Genomic DNA, 23,028 nt, shown 5'->3' with positions numbered 1-23,028 from the left:
AAATTCAGTTTGCTGCTCAAAATAGGTAAATGGAAAAAAAACACCCAACCCTTCTTTAACCTTACGTTATAGATTTCAAAAGGAAGAAAAAGAAAAAATAAGCAGTTTATCTAGAGAACGAAAGTTGGGGGAGGGAGATGTGACCTGAATAACATATTACTGCCAAATAACAGCTGGTGACAGCTATTTCTCTGGAGCTCACAAAATTTGTGTGAGTTACTTCGTATCATCATCGTATAGTTAGGCACAGGAATGTAGTAAACATAGATGCAAATGTATATAAAATTGTGTTGATTAATGTGTGGTTGATTCAGATCTAATATATTCTTTCTTTTCCTTAGATTCAAGCACCCTATAAGGACCAATGTACCCAATAGCTCATGGAAGAAAAAAATCAAGTCAGGACATCCTTGGTTTCCAGGCTACCGAAATATGGAACGAAAACTTTAGGAAATGTCTTGCAACCTATGCCAAATGGGACGGCTGTTAGTTTAGCAGGGAATAATGGTGGCAAAAATTTCAGCAAGCACAATGGCACTGTTCGTATGTCTTCCTTTTCCTTCAACTGGAAAAAATCAAATAAATATCAACTTCATGATCAAAATGGGAGAGAGACCAACTCTAAACATAACTGTAATGAAAAATTAATCGATTCTGAGAAGTATTCTCAATCTCAAGGAGCATTGGGTAATGATGTGCTCAGGGTGGGTTTGAACAGTACTGCTTCAGTTGCATCAAAAGCAGCAAAGCAAACCAGTATGTTTGTATCTTCTACTGAGGAATTAAACCCAAAGTCTTTGCCTGGACTCTCTAGTTCAGCAAAATTCGCCAAAGGTACCCTGTCAGGAAGGACCTCATATTCTGGACTCGGTGCTCCAAAATCACATTTAAATGGATTTTATGGAAATAGGCCGGTGGTAGGTTTGCAGAGACCTAGAGCTAATTCCAGTGCCACAGGGACAAGTTCGGGAGAGAGCCTGGCACAATCTGCAGACAGTAGCAAGGCTTTTTCCTGTGAAAAAATGGTAAGATCACAGAGCTTTTCACATTCCATTCAGAATTCTTTCCTTCCCACTGCATCTTTAACCAGGTCACATTCCTTTAATAAAGCTGTGGATCTTACAAGGCCTTATCATAGTCAAAATCTAGCTGCCAGGACATCTCAGAGGTCGACTTTGTTGTCAAGAAATGCACGTCAGTTGGATGTACCCAATGGAAATGAACCTATGAAGTATGGATTTACCAGGCCCTACTCTGGTATGTCGGCTCCTTGTTCAAAGAAGCCCCCACTGTCAAATGGATCTGGGTCAGCACCTTCTTTTGGATACAGATTAAGTCGGCCTTCTCTGCTGAAGCCTACCAGGCAGCGATTTGCTGGAAATATCGTTGTGGATGGCAGCAGAAGTACAACTCCTGACACATGCATCGTGGAGAACTCTGAAATTTCAACAAACATTAATAGAGCAATTGAGAAAAACAGTATTATAGAGAGCAATGCTCAAAGAACGGAATCTGATGAGGGCCTGCATGAAAGTATGGAAAAACGTGGGTCAAAAGTCATGTGTATGAGCGATGATGGAGATGAAATATCTATATCTTCTTTGTCATCCTCTGAAAAAAATGATTTGAGTGAAGACTTCAGTGATGATTTCATAGATATAGAAGACCAAAACAGAACTATACATATACAGCAAAAGGAGAGCTGCCTTCAAGAGTTAGACGGGAGCATAACGTCCATTGAGCCATTCACTTCTCTCAAGGAAAGTGGAGGATCTTGCTGTAATGCTGATGACTGGCTTGATATAAACGTGTCTGGTAAATACTTTGTTATGTTCTGTTTGAAATTTTAGGTACTAAATCAAGATTCTGTAACTGTAATTAAGTTGTTTTATATAATTATCAATTGCTTGTGAATTATTTCAGAATAGAACTTGGCTCTATGCTGGCCCATTTATTTTCTTACAGTGCTTTTTCTGCATGATAGTTATCTTTCCCAGGCATGACTTTGAAGAGCTCTTTTTCTTCGGGATAAGAATGAATGATACCTCCTTTAACCACGCTTGTGGTAGGGTTGCAGGATTCCTCATGTCCTTGCTTTGCCATTCATTTCTCTGGACTGGTAATCTTTTAAGAAAACTTCTTTCCCCGCTCCCTGCCCCCACCACCTCTGTACGCAGAGAACAGCTGTAAACCACTCCTAAGTAGTAGGAATAAGCGTAGGGTGTCTAATTAAATCAGTTAAATTATAAATATGAATGTCACTGTTTTTTGTTTTTCCAGAGGCATGCTATATTAATTCTTTAAAAATTAGTGGAAGAGACAGAAGATATTTTTAAAAGCTATGTTTTCAAGTCTCTGGTGGGCTTCTCATAGTACACGCTTGCTTTGAGAGAAGTTACAGTTGAAAGATTGGATTCAAAGGATCTAATTTTGGACCCACCTTCTAATATGTTAAAAAGATATAGAATTCTGAAAGTAGCTTTCATGATGAGTGAATTAGTGCAGTGTAAAAAGCTAGCAAAGATATAGGTTGGAAGGATACTTAGTTGTAGCTACCAAACCAGCTTGAGCTTTTCTCTCCTCTAGGATCAGTGAACAATACTGTGGAATGCTTTCAGATACTTCTGTTACAGTACAGTTTCAGAAAAGTTAACGCACCAATAACACACATCACACATCTTAATTTTTATTTTTGGCATATTGAGTTGTTTTTGGAATCTTGACTATTCCTCTTTTCTTTAAGCAGTGGATGACAACAGTGAAAGCACAAAGCATACTGCCGAGAATGTGATTTCTCCAGAGATTAATTACAGAGCTGGGTCCTCTTTTGAGCTTTCTCCATCTGACAGCTCTGATGGCACGTATATGTGGGATGAAGAAGGGTTGGAACCTATTGGAAATGTCCATCCATGTGGAAGTTATGAATCTTCAGAAATGAACAGCATAGTATGTATTTATATGCATAAGTTGTGTAATTACAGTGTTTTGAGTTTATTGCTTACTAAGTATATTTTAAAAACAAAATTAATGTATTTTTTACTTGATAATTGTTTCCTCTTTCCTCTGGAGTTGATAGCTTTTTTGAAACTTCTTGTTTAGGAACTCCTCTTTCTGGACAGGTGACCTTGATTAGGCTGTTTACATACAATTTTTTTTTTCCTTATTCTCAAATTAGGACAGAACAGGTCCTTCCTTATGCAATCTCATGGTAGTGCTCACAAAGAAAAAAGGAATTAATTTCTGTGAATGATAGGTTAAGTATCTCCTACCAATCTCTAAACCTAGGAGTGAAAAAGCAAGAAAATAGCTATCGCCTATCTGACTTCTTCATCGTCTTGTTTCTATACCGTATACGTATAGGACCCTTCTAAACCAAAGTTTATTTTGATTTCTCAGTTTGTTCAAGCATAGAATCTTTAAGGGAGATGCCTGACTGTAGCTCACTGTAGCAGGACTCTTTGTGTGTCTCAAATGCGATACACAAGATGCATACAACCTTTTTCTTATTGCTTAACTTTTAACTGATCTGCTAGAAACATCATTCAATCTAAAGAATGTACGGAGGGTTGTTGCAGTGCTGTGACCCTCCAGCTGAGGTCTGGGAGCCAACCTTGGGATTCCTGTGGGCTTGAGGAATATATTATCTGTCTGTCCTTCGTCCCTTTGGATTTCATATTCATTTATCGAACAATCTTTTGAATTGAGCAACTCAGGTTTTATGAACATGATACTAACAATCAGAACTTAAAACAAAAAGAATTTGGTATAATCAATGTGTCATGCTTCATGTGTTTCAGGTGTGGTAGATACTGTGTCACCACTGCCAATTTAGTAATGTAGATACCAGTTTCAGACTTGGACAGGGTTTGTGGCATCTACTCAGACTTCAATTTTTAATTGTATTAGGGTTGTCTGCTCTAGCCCAAGAGCAGAACAGCAGAGATTTCTCCTGAAAATTGGGCATAGCTATGTAATTACATTTTTATGTGTAACTACATACAAATTCTTGATATATTTTCAGCTGTTTTGTGGTATTGTTTGCTTTCTGTCTTAAATTACAATGTTGGGTTGTAGTGCTTAAAAGAGTTTGGAAATGGTTATTAACTTTTCGTGGTAATTGTGGCCAGCTTGGAAAAGCAGTTTGAGACTGTTCCAGTATGAGCTTTGTAGCTTTATTGATGTTTATAGGGAACAAAAAAGCTTACTGTAGGCCACTGCAAAAACAAACACCGATTTCCCCAGACACATGCACATGCCAGGAAAGAAAGGAAGTTTTTGAACTTCTTCCTTCATAAATTTTAAATATAGATATTTTTGATACACACAGTATAATTTATCAAACAAATGAAAGACACTATTTTCCCATGCTTTTGGAGTATGTATCTAGGTTTTTGATACACGTGACCTCTGTGCATCGATTTGTGCATGTGTATGAATTGATAGTCAATCAATGTTTTGATTGACAGAAGCTGCTTTAAGCCTTGTGGAGCAGAGGTATGTTAGAAGCTTTTGATACCTTTGTTGAGTACTTTGGTTTATTTCTTCCTTTATTGAAAGTAAATAGCTTTTAAAGAGGACTTAAAAATGGAAGAATGAACTTAATAGGTTTTGAGGAAGTGGAGAAAGGAGGAGGTTTTAAGTAAGGCTTACTGTTGAATCTAGAAAGTCATGTGTGTTTTCCACCTGTTTTGATTTTTATCCTGTTAGTGCTGTTCCAGAATTACAGTACTTACTGTACTGTGAATTTTTATCTTAAATGAGAGAAACATCAATAATACATGTTTTATTTTTACAAAGCAGAAATGTATTTTCAGTCAGCTTGGTTTTTGAGGGGAAATTGTACCTCTGAAGTGTTTATTGAATTGCCTTTTAGTGGTGTTTTTTGTTTGTTTGTTGTTCTCCCCCCCCATGTGCTTGTTGTTTTTGGTAGAAAGCACGGTATATTTGATTTCTTCAGCCTAAAGATTAAACACTGATCACTTTTAATCTGAAGATGCAGGAGAATTTCTGATACAGTTTTTCATTATTTCTGAAGAATTATGATCTTGGGTAGGTTAATGTAAGCTTTTGTTCTATGTTTTTCCTTTTCTCTGCAGGCAATGAGTATAAAGACAGGTTAAAAAAAAATAGAACTGAAGGTGTTGAGAATAATTATTGTGATTAGTCAGCACATCAGATGTTTTGATTGCTGGGAGATATGTGATCAAATTATGCGGTTTCTATCATCTAGCGTGGTGAGGGTAAAAGCAGTTAATATCTGTGTGTCAGAGTCCAATTATAAGAGTCAGATTTAAGAATTTTGAGTGCTTGAGCTAATGCCAGCCCGACTGGCCCTTGGAATTAATATTTCCGGGGGAATCTCCAAAGCAGATAGTTGGTTCTGGAGTTTCCGTGGCATCAGGCTTGGGTGAGTAGAAGCAATGTAGCTGTATAACTCTTCAGGTAATTAGATGGTGAGTAATTGGTAGTGTTCAGTGCAAAATTCACCTTTCTTTTTAATTTCCATCCTGCTGTTTTTTTGTTAGTCTTTTAAGCTCTATCATCCTTAGTATCAACAAATATTAAATGCTTTTCCTAAACTTTTCTGTAGATGGCAGTGCAGCTCGTATTGGTTAATCTTGGATTAGAAGTGTTTTGACCATCTTTGAAAAGGCAACTTTTGCAGAGGGGATTTTAACGAGTCTTCTGGAATAGCAACCAGAATAGGAAGACAATGGAAGGAGCTTGCTGGCTACTCAATCTTTGTTCCTCTTTTGGGAGAAGAAAAGCAGATATCTTTGCTAGTCTCAGTAGAGCTTGGTTTTAAGGACATGGCGGGGGGAGGACGGGACGGGAAATTTGGCCCTTCTGTTCTTCACTAATTGAGCCGACAGCTATGGACAAAATGTGCAATCCAGTGTTGGAGGTTTAAAAGTTACACAAATCTAAATAACCTCTCATAAGACAATGCCATGGGGACTTACAGCTAAGTAGGACATGCATTTTTTTGAGACCTTGTCAGGATGAAGATGTTTTTATCCTCTAATTGTGTAACAGAAAATAATTTATTCTGCTATCCCTACTTTTGTTTCATTTCCAGTTTTGAAGGCAACAAATCAATTGGTTAATATTCTAAGAATTGAATTCCCTTCAAGCTTTTAAGCATTCATTTCATTGGTATTGCTTATACTCCTTTCAACAATTGGTCTTTGCTACTAAGCACCAAATCACTGATGCTGTTTCTGCTCACTTCTGTGTGAGAAGACTGATGCTTAGCAGAGCAGTTGATGGCTCTGTAAATTAGCAACATAGACAATATTTGTCTATATGTATTCTCATTTAACGTTTAGCTGTACTGTTTGCTTATGTCCTGTGTTTCAACTACTTACTTTAATCCCTAGCTGCTTTACTGTTTCATGGCAGAAGGCTGCTCAACAATGTGAGGTACAACTTGTGCTGTGTTTTGTTTGTGGTTTTTTATTTGTTTTGAGTTTTGTTTTTGTTTGGTTGGTTTTAATACAGGCTTTCATCAAGTCTGTTGCTAGCTAGCTTTAGATCAGAGACCAAGCTAAGGGTTATAATTAAAATGTCTCTTCATTTCACTGCTACTGCTACTGAGTGAGTAGCTATAAATGAATCTTAGATTACAATTATTTAAAACAAAGTTAAGAGTTAGATTACAAAAAGAAAGGGAAAAAAAAAACCCCACTGAAAAAACAACAAACCTTAATGTGGATCTACATATTTGTTGTGTCTCTGGGTTTGAATTGTGCTCGTGATTGTAAAGTAACTGTCTTCATTAAACAAAAAAATAATTTACAAAGCCAAGCTGAAACCAAGATTTTAAAGAGTTCTTAGTTCCTATAGACGAATTCTGTTTCATTGGAGGGGGAGATTGTGTTAGTATTTTGCTTGCTAGTGCCTATTCAGTTAGCAGCTGAGAGGGTTAGCATTCCCTCAGTAGAAGTCTGGTAGTTACACATCTGAAGCACTGAATGTCCAATTTCTACAATGATTTTTGAAACAGCTGCTTAGGACTGAAGTCATTTTACTTCAGAGTGCAGGAAACATAAATGGTTTTTTTTTTCCCTATTTCTTGGAATGAGTACTTGAACTGTAGTATATCAACCTTGCTACACTTTTGCTTTCAATAATTTTTTGTCTGGAAATGCTGTTCAACATACATATAAGCAATGTAGCCTAGAAATGCGTCCTAACCGGAGTCTCATCGCTCCTTTGCTTAACCAATAATGAAGTACTCTTTTGCTGTAGCAAGGTTTGAGCTGTTTTCATTTCTCCTGTCCATTGTATTAAGTAGACACATGAGAAATATAAGTTTTAATATGTGTGTGTTCAGAGTGAAGTTTGAATATTTTTGGAAAGTCAAAGTTCTTATTTACATTAAGAGTAAGATAAATAATACAGTTGTTATTGTGTATATTGTTTTGAGAGATGTGCTTTGTTTAAAGGCACTATGATATTCTAGTGCATAATAGTCTGCAAGAAGTAAAAATTCAAACTGAAAATACTCCACTAGCTTTGGCTTCTTTCTTTAATACTCTCTAAGGAACAAGTTGTTGTGGTGTGGTGGGTTTTTTTCTTCTTTTAAAGCAATTTCATTTGGGCAAACAGGAAACTTCTGAGTGTTTTCTGTACTATCAGGTCATATCAAGACCCTGTCTTGGAAAAAGGCAAAAGAGATCGAGTCCTCTGACGCCTCTTTACTGTAGGCTCTAGTAACAATATGAAGGTTTGTGCTATGTTAATTTTTACTGAAATAAATCAAGCCAGTATTTTGGGTATATACAGAGTGAGCATCAATGTAATTATAAGGATACAGGATTATGGAATAATAATTGAAATCTGGCTTGAAGAGACAGATGGGTTTTAGCTGCTTTGCTGAGAATTTAATTGCTCTTGGGATGAAATCTGGATCTCATTGGAATGAATCTGTTTTGTCATTTATTGACATGTGGCCAGAATTTTAGCCGGAGTGTGAAATAGTTGCTTTTTTCCTCTTCTTCCTAGGTAATTTTTAAAATCTCATAAAATTTGTTTTTTATTTTGTTTTTTTTTTTTCCCCTTTGTGGCTGAGACTTGGGAAAGGACAATTCTGAGTTAGTTTTTGAGACTGGGCAGAATGCTTTCTTGTTGGAGAGGCATAGGTACTCACAGTGGAATATGCTGAAATATGCTCTACTTAGAGAAAGAAAATAAGCTTGCTAAAATAGCATTGTTTAGTTCTGTAATTTCTTACAGTAATTTAGTTAGTTACAAGTAATTTAGTGTTCATTACCTTTATTTTTTTCATAATTCACTTCTCAAAATGACTTTATAGTAAGCTTTAAATTGCCAGTTTGATTTCTCAAATGAGTAATTTATTATGTGAATTTAGACTTGTAATGTTTGTATTTCTAATACATTTACTTCTGTAGAGTGAAGTGTTCTAGGTATTGTCTTCTACCCATCTTCCTTTCTTTAATTGTACATTCTCTTCAGGAGGTTAATGCCAAAGCCATAGTTCTTGTTCTACGAGAAGCTGCGCTTTTTAAACTTTGGACTGTTTTGTTACAGCTATAATAAAAATACAAGTGCAAGTAAGCTTAAGATAATGTAAAAGTGTGGAATAAAACAGCTATTCAGGTATATAAGGATTGTTTTTAAAGTAGTATTTGGGAGACTTTTATGAAATGTGAATCCCTTAGGGGTTACCATTTGAGATAAGATCTCTCTTGCCCAGGGTGGTTTTTTTGGTGGAACTATGTAATGCTATGATAGAAGCGCTGAAATTATTTTGGAAACAGTACAATGCTAATTTCAAACAGGTAAATATTGAGTATCCATACTGTGCTAGCTATATAACTAGTTATATAACAGCCATTGGAAGCTTTTTCAGCACAAAATCTTTCTGAATTAAAGGCAATGTTTACAGACTTGAACACAATTTAAGTAGTATCCTGAAAATGAGTTGCATTCTTATGAAGTTTTTCATTAGAACCAGTGGTTGATTTGTTGAGGCATTCAGTACAGAGTATTCGGAAGGTCTTGTGCTTCATTTTCATCCATTTAACAGGGTGTAGTGAAACTGAGTATGTATCTCTTCTTGACACAGACATTTCTTTTTTTTGCTATAATATTTTAAAAAGAGCAGCCTTGAAATGAGCCCTTCAGGGGCAAGCTAGTTACAAGAAGCACACATAAAAAGCAGTTTCCATCTAATGAGCTAGTTGAAATTTGATTCTTTTTTCTGCTTTTCATGTTGCAAGTGAAGTGTCTTAAGATTTTAAGATGCTGAAGGTAAATGTAAAAGAAAAGTTAAAAAAATAACTGCTTTGATATAAAATCTGCTTTTTCATATTAAAGAATACATATACATACAATTTTATTATTGAAACAAAGACTCTTAAATTTATTTAGATTTTCATGGTATCTTTACGTAAGCCATTACTGAAACCCCTAGCTTTTTTCTCCCCATTCTTGTATTTGCTTTTCTGTCTGCAAGTTGATATTAAAATCTTCCATTAACGAAGATGTTCCAGTCAGGAAAGGCTTGCACGCCATTCAGCACTTTCTTTTTTTTCCCAAAGACAGAATCGACCAAATATTTTTGTTCACCAATAGATTGAGTGTACTTGCTGTTAGTATAGAAAATAGTTCAATGATCTGTGAGTAAAGATATCCCAACTGCTGATCTGCCATACTTTGTGACCTTGAGTGAGTCTCATGGGGTCTGTCTTATTTGTCTATTTTTAGAATGATGGATGAATTAAAAATGAATAGTAATACTTGGTGTTATTATCAGTGTGTATTACATTATTGATACATTTGTGGTTCAGCAAAGAACAGTAAAGATCTTTCTCAAAGCAGAAGACAGTCTGTAATCAGATGAACAGTGTTGATTAATTGCATTTCCTCCTTTATTAGAATACATGTCTTTTGGCTAACAAAAGGTTAAGCTAATACAGAGAATTAATTGCATTGTGTGCTCCTATGATGCTTCCTTAAAGTAGTTTGTGTACTTCAATGGGACACTTCCTTAAGAAGGGTCTGAATTTGTTCTGTGTCTGAAACCAAAGGATGGTTTCACCTCAGTCAGTGCCATTCTGACTTGAATTAGTTATGACATTAATAAATACACAGTTCTAATTTTATTTGGGGTTAGATTTTTTTAAAAAAATTATTTCTTTGCTGGAGAATTTGGTACAGTGACAACTAATTACATGACTAGATGCCCAGTACTTTAGTGAGGGGGTGAGACTGAAAGGAAGAGAAGGTATTATTCCTGTGGTATAACAATATTTAATTAAGTATAATGGCTCTAGTCTTGGGGAATCTTGTCATACCTATATTAGAGTAATTTGGATTTTGAAGTAGCTAGTCCTTTTTTGGCACCTGAAGATGCTGCCTAAGAAGTCTGAGACCCCAGACATTTTAGTCTTTCTTGCTGCTGCCAAGTTTGTCTGCCCACTGTTGTGACATAATTGGACCACAGAGGAGGAAACTGGGCAATCTCTCCCTATAGGTATGTGAATCAATATTAGAATTCATTAGTATATCAGAGTAATGAGACTGTCTGTGAGAATGTAGTACCAGTGTAGGGAGAAGTAATTTTATCTACCTCTTACCTAGAAAGTATTCAAACAAACCAATGATAAAGGCACTTCAGAAATCATCTGATGCAGACGTGTAGATCTGTATGGGCAATAACTGAAATTCTCAGTGGCCTATCTGTCTAATTGGCTGTGGACACACTGTAGAAAACAAAAAAGTATCTGTGAACCTCCTGGAAAGTGACTCAGAGCAAACCCAGATACTTTGCAATTTGTATTGTACCTCCTTTTACGTTTCCCTCTGTGCCCAGCATACTGGAGACCATTTTTATGGACAGAGCTATATAGCGCATAGCATCACTAATGTGGAATGGCAGTGTGGAGTTCTGTGTTTCCTGCTTCTGCTCAAAGAATTTTTGTTTGTTGCTTTCATTACCAAAGAAACCCTGTCCTGCAGGTCAGATTGAATAATTCATTGGTCCTTCATACTCCTTTACCTGAAAGCCTGACTTCTGGGTTTGTAGGCCAGTATTTTTCTTGGCAAGAGACATTGGAGTAGCCCAGGAAGTCATCTTATGAGATTTTAGCTTTTACTGATGCATTCTAGTAAATGGCAAACACCATGTCTGAATTTTACTTGTGATTATAAAAGGATGTCTTGGAAATACATTGTCTTGGTAAGCTGCCATTTCTGCTTAGGATGTCTGTGTGAAAGAGGTTTGTTTTACTGTGTTTTCTAAAATTTATAAAGTGGTTCAAACTTCCTGCCCAGAAATACAGTGATTCTGGGGGTTGGAATCTGATACAGATGTCAGCCGTGGAAGGTGTTTTTCATTGGCATGTATCTGTGTGCCACTTAATGAAGCTGGTGTTGCTGGTAACCTCTGTTTAAGCTCATAAGGTCATGTCCAAGTTCTACACTTTTTTTGTCCCAACATCTTCATGCCACATTCCAGAATCTGACAAAAATGATGCTGCCTCACTTGAATTGTACTGTTCTAAATTCATGGTTTTCATTAGGTCGATGTAATTGCTTTCACTTTTCCAGTATTACAAGTATAGAAATCTCTGGCATTTGTTTTTCGTATCCTAAAATTTTCATTTCTAAAAAAATTTTCATTTATGCCTAAGAACTTATATTTGGAAAACCATTAGACTACTTGTTTCTGATTTCAAAGCCTCAAAAGTCAGCGTCACCTTTTTACATTTAGTCTCCATTATGAACAGATAATATTTGTGGATATATTAAATTAGTGGGAGAGCATCCTTGATTAACATGTCCACAGCTAAACTTTTAGTAGAAAGCTGTGCAACTGCTATGTAAAACTCAGTCTGTATTATTACTTGTCTTAATACAGAACTAAGAGTACAAACTTGTTTCAGTATGTTCTTTTAGCAGGGTTCCTCAACCATTCTTTTGGCAGACTTTGCTGGCAGATAGTTTTCTTCTCATGGCAGAGAAAGGAAATGTCATGAAAGTAGAGACTGTGGTTTCAGAGGTGCTGCCTTCAGAGTGAAAATAGCCACCGTCTACCCTCCCACCACTGCTCTAGTCTTCAACTTCAGAGCTTAACTATTACAGCAATGGGAGGTAGTGAGAAACAGAATTACTTAATGAGATGGTGTTTCTGTCTGCGTCTTGTGTGATGTATGTGTCCATGCTGTCAAATATTATTAAAAGGGTATATGATTATATTACAGTGCGCAAACCTCTTGTGATGTTGGTTTGAGAGGCATAACGTTTTGTGAACAAGCTTTTACGGCAAATTAACCTTTTTTCCTTTGGGGTGGGAAAGCATATATGCCTTTGAGAGCTGCTTGATTCAGAACTGACACAGTAAATCTTAAGCTGTTTTCGCTGGTAAAATCAAGTAAGGCAACTTCACTTCTACTCCTGTGTTTCATTTGTGGTAGCTGTTAATGACAGCTTTGAATTTGTATGGTGGAGAGAGGGAGAGAGAGCAGCAGCTGATGGGTTGTTGTATGAAATATGAGAATAAATACTGGTAGAAATTAGCACTTCTTTTATTTCATAAGTGATATTTCCTTTATGAGTTGGTAACTGCTTTATGAGTTGGTAACTGCATATCCAATGTTACATTTTAATGTGAGTTTATGGCTATTCCTTTTCAATTTTTTTTTTCTTTATTCTACCAAGTAGCATCACTTTTCAATAATAGAAGGACTTCAGAATTATTCTAGCGTACTTCATCTAACTATTGCTGAATTTTTAAGTCTTATATGTTGTTTTCCTTACTCCTAGGAAATCTTCAAACCATAGTGAGCAGGTAAACATGTGCCCAAAGAGAACAGTAGTCTTAAAGTTGGAGTATTTTTCAAAGTTACCAGTATAAACAAGAAAAGCATTTTTTAAAAAATATGTAAACCAAATTGAGACATACATCTAACACATGTAACTGGGTTTCTGAACATTTTACAGATAACTTGACTAAAACCAGCTAGATTGGCACACAGTTTCCTTTTACTTTTCCTTTTTACCTAAAATTGTGTCCTAATAAGTTACAGGAACATTGGCGTTGAATCTTTTTCCGAATTATTTTCTATTGCGAAGCATCAGAAATTTAGGGGAGGGGCAGTGTCTTATACGTGTTGGGGTCAATTGTTTTTGTAGTACACACAGCTTTGGTCCCTCTGGATGAAATGTGTACACCCAATTTCAGTCTTGCTGTCCCCACAGTTCTAAACATGGGATGCGCTTTAACTTATTTTCTTTTCAAGAACACTTAACATTGCATTCGGGCCATATTGATACCAACTGCAATCTGATATTACCTTATAATGCGAATTGTCATCCTCCTTGAGACTGGAAATTTAACAAAGCACCATTTTTCCACATATGAGGTGGTTCTGAGTAAACAGCATTTCTGCGTTTTTGTGTTCTTGGTCACACTGTTGAAATGTATCAGGATAATGTAGTGAAAATATACTCTTGCAACAGTGCGAGTAAGTGACAGGATGCTTCCTGTGTTCTTAGCAGTTCATTTAGAGATTGGTCAAAATAGAATTACTTGAAAATAGTTAGGAGGTATTTGAGGATTGTTTTGTTTTTAATTAGAAGTAAGTATATTAAGCTGACTGTATAAGAATAGAACACAGTAATGCTGTGTAACAAGTCGTATTCAGATTACCCCAAAAACGTAGCTAGGGTATAATTAAAACTTACTACTCAGAGGAAACTTAATTGATCTCCTGGTAATAGCCATGCCCATGGTGTTCCTCTGAATTTTGAGGTTATGGTTTGGTTCCTTTCTCAGCTGGAAGTTATTTGAAGCCTCCCTATTTTCCTTTAAGCTGAACCTCACACTATTGGTACAAATGCAAGTCAGTGGAGTGAGAATAATTCACAATTATTTTTGCCAGTTAGGAGTATCTGTAGCAATTGCATATCGCTTTATAGTGTAAAATGCTCCATTATTTGCAGGTAAACTGTAAAAGTGATGCTGAACTTCTGATATCAGTAGACTTTTTCAGAAAAACAGACTGGAAGCAATGAGTAGAAAGGACTGCTTTTCCTCAGCCTCTGCTACTTCTATGTTAGTATTTATGCTTACTGCTGGTGGCTTTCTATTACTGTGCTCGATAGTAAAACAGAAACTGTCTTCTCAAAAGCATCTGCCTATTTAAAAACAAAATAAATTAGAAGACGTTCTTAAATTTTACTGGAATTCTGCAGAAAGATGGTCAAAACACTTCCCCCCTGTTCGGTTTTTTTTGTAGGGTCATTACCAGAAGCTAGATGGCAGTCACGGAGTGCTTTTTGCGCCTGTGGGATTTAACTTGCGCTGCGTGTTTGGAAAGTGCTTATGAATTGGTGAAGTCTCAACAGAATTGTTAATATTTCTGGTTAATATCTCCCTTCATTATGCTGTTGAATTTCAGACCTCTTACATAGTCTGACATCTGATTTTATAATGAAAAAAATTAAAAATAAAGCAACAAGCATAGCTGCTTCTTGAGATATAGTGGGTAATAACTTAAACTAGTAATTATTTCCTATCTACTTTCAGTAAACCAAAGTAGAGCATACAATGCCTCTATAAAAATGTTTTCAAGAATAGTACGTCTTTATTTAAGGCTTATATCTAATAGTTAAACATAAAATGTCTTGGATTTTCAGAACAAAGTTCTTGTTGCATTTGTTGTCATGGCAACCTTCCATTACAGAGCATGAACAAAATGATGAAATGCTTGTTTGGATGTTGAGCTTAATTATCTTTAATGTGACTTGCAATGTACAGCATTTAAAATAACTCCCTTCCTATCCTATTTTTGGTATTCTGCAGAGTTCTACCCTTTCTCTTCCCTGTGTGGTTTCCTCTGTTCTTATGACTGTTTACAGTGGGTTTTTCTCTTCAGCCCTATAGTACGGTATGTGCCTTCCTGTGTCTTTATCTTCTGTCTCTGTTTTCTGCCTTCACTGAACAGTTCTGTTTGGTTCTTCTTTAACGTTGCCTTTTTGGAGACTTGTATTGAATTCCTATTTCTTTATTTATCTCTTCTCTGTCTCTGTCTGGGTGTTGTCAAATGCTGAAAATAGCATTGAAAAAGACCCTAGAAGTCTCCCTCTTCTCTTCTCTACTGTCAGCCTTGAGTCATATTTGACTTTTGCAGTTATCCTTTAGCTGCCCTCCAGATGACTGATTTACCCAGTCTGTTTAGTGTTTGTTTTTAAAAGCTACTTCCCTTTTTCATTCTTCAGGTACCTGAAATGATACTTTGTTAGTTTCTGTACTACTCTTACACTCTTCACTTCCCTTGAGTATTTTGGACAGGTTCTTCCGTACTTCTCTCTCTTTACTCATGCTTATCTTCTGCTTGTTTAACTTTTTTCTGTGATCTTTTTTTCTTTCTCAATATCTTTTTTTATGGAAAATCCAAAATCTTTAATTTTTAGGATCTCACCAGAAGAGATGCAGCATATGCAACTGCATAGAAAAGGAGTGTGAAAATATCTGTGGAATTTCATGCATCTAAAGCTGCTAGTTTTTCTGAGCATAAAGCGCATCTAGGTTTTATTTGCAAAAGAATGTTTGAAATAAGAAACAATGCCCTTCTTTTAGTATAGCATAAGACTTGTAATACGCTTTGACACTATAGAGACATGAATCATTTTCAGATGCAAAATAGTACAATTTCTTCTTATTTCAAATATTAAAGTACAGAGAATCATATGAACACAGTGTATTTTTGTTGTTCATCCAAAATGATGCCAACTCACTGCCATGATCCCTACTTTCAGCCAGGTGAACGAACTCTTGAAGGCAAATAAAGGCATTCTGTTTTGAAAGTACAACCACATGTTGAGTGCAGTGTTCAAATGTCATACCAGAAGCATCCAGCTGGGAGATCTTAACAACTGCAGAGACATGACTGCTAATGAAAACGTAGTAGTACGTTTCATCTGGGATACTCTGATGCCTTGATACTTTTTTCATGTTAGCTGCAGATCATACAGAGAGATTCAATATGAATAACTAATATAAAGGTTTAAAATAGTGTTCTTTACGTTAATGTAAGATTTCTTTGTGGGTATTTCTGCCATACTGGCAGGATTATTGATGAATTTTTTGAAATAAAAATATTTAGATTTGTTGTATGTAATGAAAATGTAATTCTCTAAGAAAAGCTGTTATAAGTCTAGCATATATTCTTATGTATAAGGAAAAGAGAACTTTTCACGTTTTCCAGTGATGCTTCTTGTCAACAAGAATTCAAATTGTAGAGGAATGATTGCAAAGGCTTTAGTTCTCCTTCTCAGTTACATTTTTGGAGTACTTGCCCTTCTGACGCATCACAGCTAAAACCCCCAGTTTAGGCAAAACAAAAGCATATAAGGCAGGTTCAGTTTGAGAGTAGGTATTTTTTGATGTTCTAAGGAGACATACCCAGGTTTTTCTTCAGAAAACTAGTTTGAAAGCTGGCTGTTATTTTGTGGTATATTTCTGTTGTCTAGAACTAGCATCCTATGAATCAATTTCTATTTGATATTTTTGTAATCTTCATGCTCTCTTTAATACTTTTCCCCAGTAAATCCTGGAAGCTAGGTATCTTGTAGCTGGCCTCCTATTCAGCTCCATCTTTGCCGCTTCATATAGCGATAGGACTTTATTATGCTGTTGGGCTACTGAGATGTGTATCAAGGCTGTATTGTGATGTTTTTCTTCAGAAATAATAAAGTAGAAGCAGCTTTGCTTACTCTGTAATTCTTAAGACTGTTGGACTTGAGGAAATTTTTGGCAAAAGGTACAATGTCTGTTCAGCTATCTTATTAACATTTTTCTAAATACCATGATGTCAGAAAGAGCTTTGCCTTTTTGTGGCTAAGTGATAGGATGGGGGATTTCTGAAGCTGAGTTTGTTGCAATAAAGAATACAACTAGTGGTACAATGCACTACCATAGTCCTGTTCTAAAGGGTCCTCTTGTGCATTAGAAGTGTATTGAATGGTCCCTCCATACAGGGATTGTTCAGTCCTTTTGATGCTGCAAGCGTGAAGACTCCCACTGCTGGGTCAATCAACTGAATAACTGGCTTGAAACTATCAGGTACTTCTTAGAGCCTTCACCATTGGACTAGAAATTGAACTTTCTATCCCAGTGTCAACCCCTACACCCTCTGTTGTTTCAAGGGGCTGCTTTTTTTTTTCCTCCTTTTTTTTTGTTTTTCCCCAGGAGCACTTACTTTATGATTACTCTTTTCTCCTGTGTGGTATTAGGCAAAATCAATATTACTAAATTTGTAGTAATATATTCATTGTCATAGCATCAGACTCATACTAAACCCGGTATCATGGCTTCATTGTCATGCCAACATAGACACCAAGTGTTTTATTTAAATAGGTTCTCTTTAGTAGTAGAAAAAGAATGAAGGTGACATCTAACCAGGGTGTTCGACTTTTTTTTTCTTTTAATGGAATGTCACAAGGACACATGTCTGCCTTAAATGGTTGAGTGACTTTGAGAACTTCTTTTCTAAGTTTATAGAGATATATGTTGTAGTACAGAAATGCTAGTTTTTCTAAGACTTGCGTTTTTTCATGTAAAAAACTGATTTTAAAATGTTTTTCTTGTAGTAATAATCCAAAAGACCTATAAAAGTCATTGTGGTATTTTGGAGATTCTGATGGAATTCTATTCAGAGGGCTTTTTATTTATGCATATATATATTTATTTTTAGGATGATTTAAATGTCATTCTTTAAGCCATTGCTTAAATTGCTTTGAAATGTTAATTAGTTTTTCAGTAGCTTCTGTAAGTTTGTTATCCATGCCCAAATTTGGCCCAAACTGAGACCTCAATTTCAGAGAACTGTCAGAGACATTTACGTCTCAAGCTTTCTTCCAGTATGTGTCCATGAGATCTTCTTAACATAAAAACTGAAGAAAAAATTGTATGTGGACAAATGACTTTGCTTCATCTTTCAGCAGTTTCTGAGAAATTGTTTACTCTCTTACTGAAAACTGGAAATCAGCTTGAAGTAGGCGTAGAAAAATTGAGCCTAAATTTGACCATAAAGACTAACAATGTTCAGAATAAGTAAAGCACCTTTAACTAATGGAAGTCATAAAATAACCTTGATTTCATAGTGGTCATTGCTGATACTTGCTATAATACATTTTCATCAAAAGGAATACAGCATGGTACTGTAAGAATAACTAACTACAAGTCTGAAATCTGATTCTAACCTACTGATGATTTGTTTGTACAAAAGATTGAAGTGTAACTAAATAAACGGAACGTGCTATAATGTGCTGTCATTCAACAAAGTGACCTGTAATTACTGCTGTATTCTTTAAGTAAACAACAAATATATACTGGAAAGGGCCTAGCATGTTTACTTTTCATAATATCCAACCAGATTTAACAGTAAAGTTTTTGCTAAATGAGATTACCTTAATGTCAGATAAAGCTTCTATAAATGCATTGTCAGTAACCTGGGAAAGTATTATGTGAACACTAACATCAAAACTAGGCATGCCAGAAAGGTATTTATATACTGATGCTCTAGATGACACATCTTCTGCTGCCAGATTTTGAGCTTGTAGACGTGCTTTCTGTAGTTTCATTTTTCTCCCCGAAGTGGTGATATCTATCCTTTAAAATTTTTGTTGTTTGAAGTTTTTAAGGAGTTGTAATCTTTTTTATTATATGATCTACGTGCATTGCTCATATGGTCTTTTTTGAGCAAGTAAAAGATCAAGTAAATCATGCATATAGGCTTAAAAAAATCAGGATGTAGAGCAATTCAAACTGAAGAAATTTTTATGTGTATTCAATTTAAGTAAACACTATGGAATACTTAAATTGCATGTGAGCTTTTACTTCCATTTTCCACTGACTTCAGAAGTACATGATTATTACTGGAAGCAAGACCTAACCGGCTAAATCAGTAACAAAAATAATTAATTATTTTCCTTCAACAGCCTGCTTTCTAAAGGTAGAACAAATGAATGAGGTCTGAGATCTTGAATTGTGGAAAAAGGTAAAACATCGTTCCTAATATTCACCAACAGATCATGACTACCTCAGTGGAATTGCTTTTCAAGCAAGATATCATACTTTGGTATGAAAAGAAGGGTACTGAATTGGTATTTTGAGCTCAGGCTCTTCTCAGTTCTGTGAACACTCTCTGAAATTGTCTGAAGGTTGCTTATCTGGAATTGCTTTGTATTTCTGCACTAGCCCCAATGCCCGAGTTCTTCCTTTTTTTTTTTCTTTTTTTAATTCCAGTGTAATATACATTGTGTCATAAGCTTTCACTGGTCCACATCTTCTACGTTAGCAGGGAGGAAATGTAGACATCTATTCTTCTTCTAATTTGGGCACACTGTAATTTATTTTTAGTTGCATTATATACTTAGCTCAAGAAATGGGAAAGCTGAGAGTCAGGCCTTTTGCCTAGGTCTATCCGTTAAGCTAAATTGAACTTAAGTTGGTGGACTAAAAAGTACTGCTCTTCAGTGGAAGAGAGAGCTTATGATGTATGTAACATGAGGAATTTTTAGAAACTGAACTGTTTAAAAAGAATATTTTGCTACTCCAGTTCATTATGATGGACATGAATTTATACTGAACTGTAAACTTGTTCAGCTTCAGCAAAAGTAGCTGCTCTACAGTACCCCAATCTTCAAAGCATTGGTCTTAAGAACTTAATATTATGTCTCTTAAGAAAGAGATTCTGAACTCTACGCGTCCAACAAGTTAGGCAAAAACTCCAAGCTCTTGTGGGTTAGCTGTTGGTGTGTGCTTGATTAACCTTTGGTAAGACATAGCACCTAAGGGCAGTCACTGCAGAGAGAATTTGCAGAACACTGAAGTAAACTTGCTAAATATGGTGTAATTGTTCGCCAGCCTTACCCTTGCCTCTCTATGTAGTGTTTTCCCATCTCCTTCTGCAGTATGAGTGTTACCTGCTGTTGGGGTTCTCAACTTACTCAGTTCTTATACCAGTAGTCATAGATTATATGTTTCTCACCTAATGCTTTTCCTGTTCTATTGCAGTAAGAGAACAAAGCACTACTGCCTGTGTTCAGTTGAAAACTTTTCTGGAGGGAGAGCTTGGACACAGCATTGTAGTTTGACTTGGGATTTCACAGTCCCAAACTTAATCTCTTTCTAGGTTGTACCATCTTGAAAATCTAGTGCTAAATCAGCCTTGTGAAGGCTGATTTATGTGCCCCTTCTAATATGCATTATTCTTTTCAACTATACAAATAAAAAAGGATTCTTCTCTTATTGTAACTTTTAGTAATTGCTGAGACATGTAATATTCTGTAGGGTTGGAGCTGATGCACTTTTGAAGAATTTTTTATTTCCTGTTCTGTTTGAGCTTGTTGCCCAGAATCACTTCATGATGATAATTGCTGTTAAGTACACACATCATTAACAATGTTACTGCCATGTAGTTAACTTCAGTTCGTTATACAATAGTAAGAATAACAGTGGAAGTCTGTAAATGTAGGTTTCATATGTACTAATGTGTTGATGAAGCCTGCACTTTATCTTACAGCTATTTCAAGATGACATTGCTGACATGTACTTTTATATTACGTTTCTCAAGTAGATAGCATTGGGAAATACTCACAGTGAATTCACATATTATTATTATATTATTATAGGCCCAGCTATTATAAAGACTTCATATTCACAGTTGTGTTTTCTAGCATGGAGTTGCCTCAGTGTGATGCGGGAATGTATAATTAGGGAATTATAATGAAATGTGTTGTTGACAGAAAAGTATGTTTGGCATCTCAAATGCTGACCTTCTCTGACATCATTAGACTTCTGAAGTTCTGATACAGAGATAGTGAAGTGGCTTATCTAGGTTTATTAGTTAACCCTCTGACATACTGCGTTTTTATATTGTGCTTTTTTTCAATGCTTTTGCACAGCAATGGCCAATGTTTTCAACTTGTATGTTTGTGGCCACTGTTTGTAGTTTATTTGTCATGCTCATTAGGGTTCCCTAGTAGAAGAAAATAATGCTTGTTCATACTAATTTGGAAGATCAAAGCATGGCATAGAAACAATTTATCAATTAACAAACCAAAGCTGCTTCTCAAACACATCTACGTTTTGCAGAATTGTTTAAAAAATACATGTTAGTTAAAAATCTTCTAGTTCCTGGAAAAATGTAAATTAATGGAAACAAAAAGAAGTAAATATATACAGGCAGTTTGTTCTCCCAAATGTTAAATACACGTTTCCTTTAAATGGCTTCCATTTCTCTGTGAAGCTTTTCCATAGTTGCTTTTATTATTATTCACAATGCCCTGATATGTAGGTTTTTCTATTTTTTTCCTGTAAATACTTAGAATACTATATGTAAACTAAATAATTCAGGTAGGACTTTGAAATATAACAAAAACAGATGGTTCTGTTTTAAGTATTCCCTCTTTTCTTTATATTGCTCATGTTTTACAAAGTGCATATTAACTATTTTCATCTCATACTTTCCCTCCTAAGTCAATAAATAACTTCCCCTGCAGAAATGTAGAAAGCTTAATGTCCTGTCACAAAAAAAACCCTTAAAATATACTTAGCTCTTCCCACCATTTGTAATAAAATACAGTAGTCCTTTGTGAAAACTATAGGAAGACTGCTGAAGAACAGTTAAAGTGACAGTTTAGACAAATGCCTATTAATGTTCTTCCTTTTCACCTATACATCTCTGACAAAGCGAATCTAATAAATGGTAGCCAGCAAAGGGATAGCTTTCCAAGTGAATATTGTTTTGCAGTGTATTGATAGTCTGTATGCAAGTATTCAGTTAAGTATTTAATGATCACTTTATTATCCAGTGAGAAATAATTAGTAAAACACTTATTTTACTTAATATTTGGTAAATTTTTCGGTATTGGTCCCATGAATCATCTTTAGGTGTAGCTGTTAAACCTAAGAAAAATCTGTATTTCTGCTCTTAGAAAAGAGGCAGGTGTGAAGTGCCTGAGTCTGATCCTGGGCCTTAAAGCTATGGCTTTTATTTGTGGGATAGGGGAAAACAGAGCTCACGAGTTAGAGCTGTATAACCATTAACAGTTTCCTAAGACTTACTTTGTATTATAATCACGTGGTATTAGTAAGTTTAGCTCTCTTTGAATAATGAAGTGAAACGGAGTCTGGGTTCTCTCATCGAGTACTGCACTTTGTTGCCTGATGTGGCTTTCAGGAGCACGGTGCTAGCAGCATCTGACCGCGCAATAAGAATATTCTACAGCCTTGACCTCTTGAGTTTTTCCTGCTGTTGGTGTTCTTAAAGGAAGAGGGGTCAGTTTCTGTCTTTTTAACACTGACTTGACTTGCCCACACTGCAGTCCTTTTTCTTTAATATACTTGACTGACTATATCTAATATGTATAATTCCATTTAGTACTAACACTTTATTGCATTTTTCTTGTACTATTAGCACACTCATGCACATGACAGTTTATTAGTTCCTTGAGAAACAGCTTTATATGAACCACAATCTTAAAGACAAAAGGCAGCAGAGCTTATTAGTGATAATAGCCTATTTTAAGTTTTGTTGCCCAAAAAGTCAAGATAACATAGGTTCCCCCCTCTTCCTTTCAATGATGTTGTGAGAGTATGATATGAGAGCTAAAATAAAGTGATTTAACATCTTCTCTTCACAAAGCTGTTTTTGAATTCTAAGTGAGTAAAGTAATTTAGTTTTAAAATGCTTCCTATTGGGGAGCAGGCAGGATATTAATGAATAGAAAAATCTTTGGAATATTCCATAGGCATTAGGCAGAAAAATGTTTTAATCCATCTTTGTTTCATCTAGCACTGTTACTGTATCATATTACTAGAGGTGTGATGATTGTTGTTTGTATAGACGGTCTCAAGTAAGGTGATCTTGGCCTCTAAAGAGAGGAGGCTGCTGATAACATTGTCTATGTGTACAATACAAATGTCATGAAGCTTTGAAATAAACTTTTTATGACAGTAGGGTAAATGAAATATCATGAAAGAAGCTGTAT

At 35.7% G+C, this 23,028-nt stretch overlaps 1 protein-coding gene across 1 annotated transcript in view; it reads left to right on the top strand.

The window, feature by feature from the left end:
- Positions 1-348: 348 nt before the first annotated feature.
- Positions 349-23,028, top strand: part of CCSER2 (coiled-coil serine-rich protein 2) — a 56,344-nt gene continuing 33,664 nt past the window's right edge. The window contains exons 1-2 of the mRNA XM_009574044.1: positions 349-1,815; positions 2,744-2,946. Of these exons, the coding sequence (XP_009572339.1) occupies positions 381-1,815; positions 2,744-2,946 (1,638 nt within the window). The 5' untranslated portion in view covers positions 349-380. The remainder of the gene's footprint in view (positions 1,816-2,743; positions 2,947-23,028) is intronic.

Source organism: Fulmarus glacialis, unplaced genomic scaffold (assembly GCF_000690835.1).
Source record: "Fulmarus glacialis isolate BGI_N327 unplaced genomic scaffold, ASM69083v1 scaffold12190, whole genome shotgun sequence".
Taxonomy (NCBI): Eukaryota; Metazoa; Chordata; class Aves; order Procellariiformes; family Procellariidae; genus Fulmarus; species Fulmarus glacialis.
This window is presented reverse-complemented; position numbering and strand designations above follow the sequence as displayed.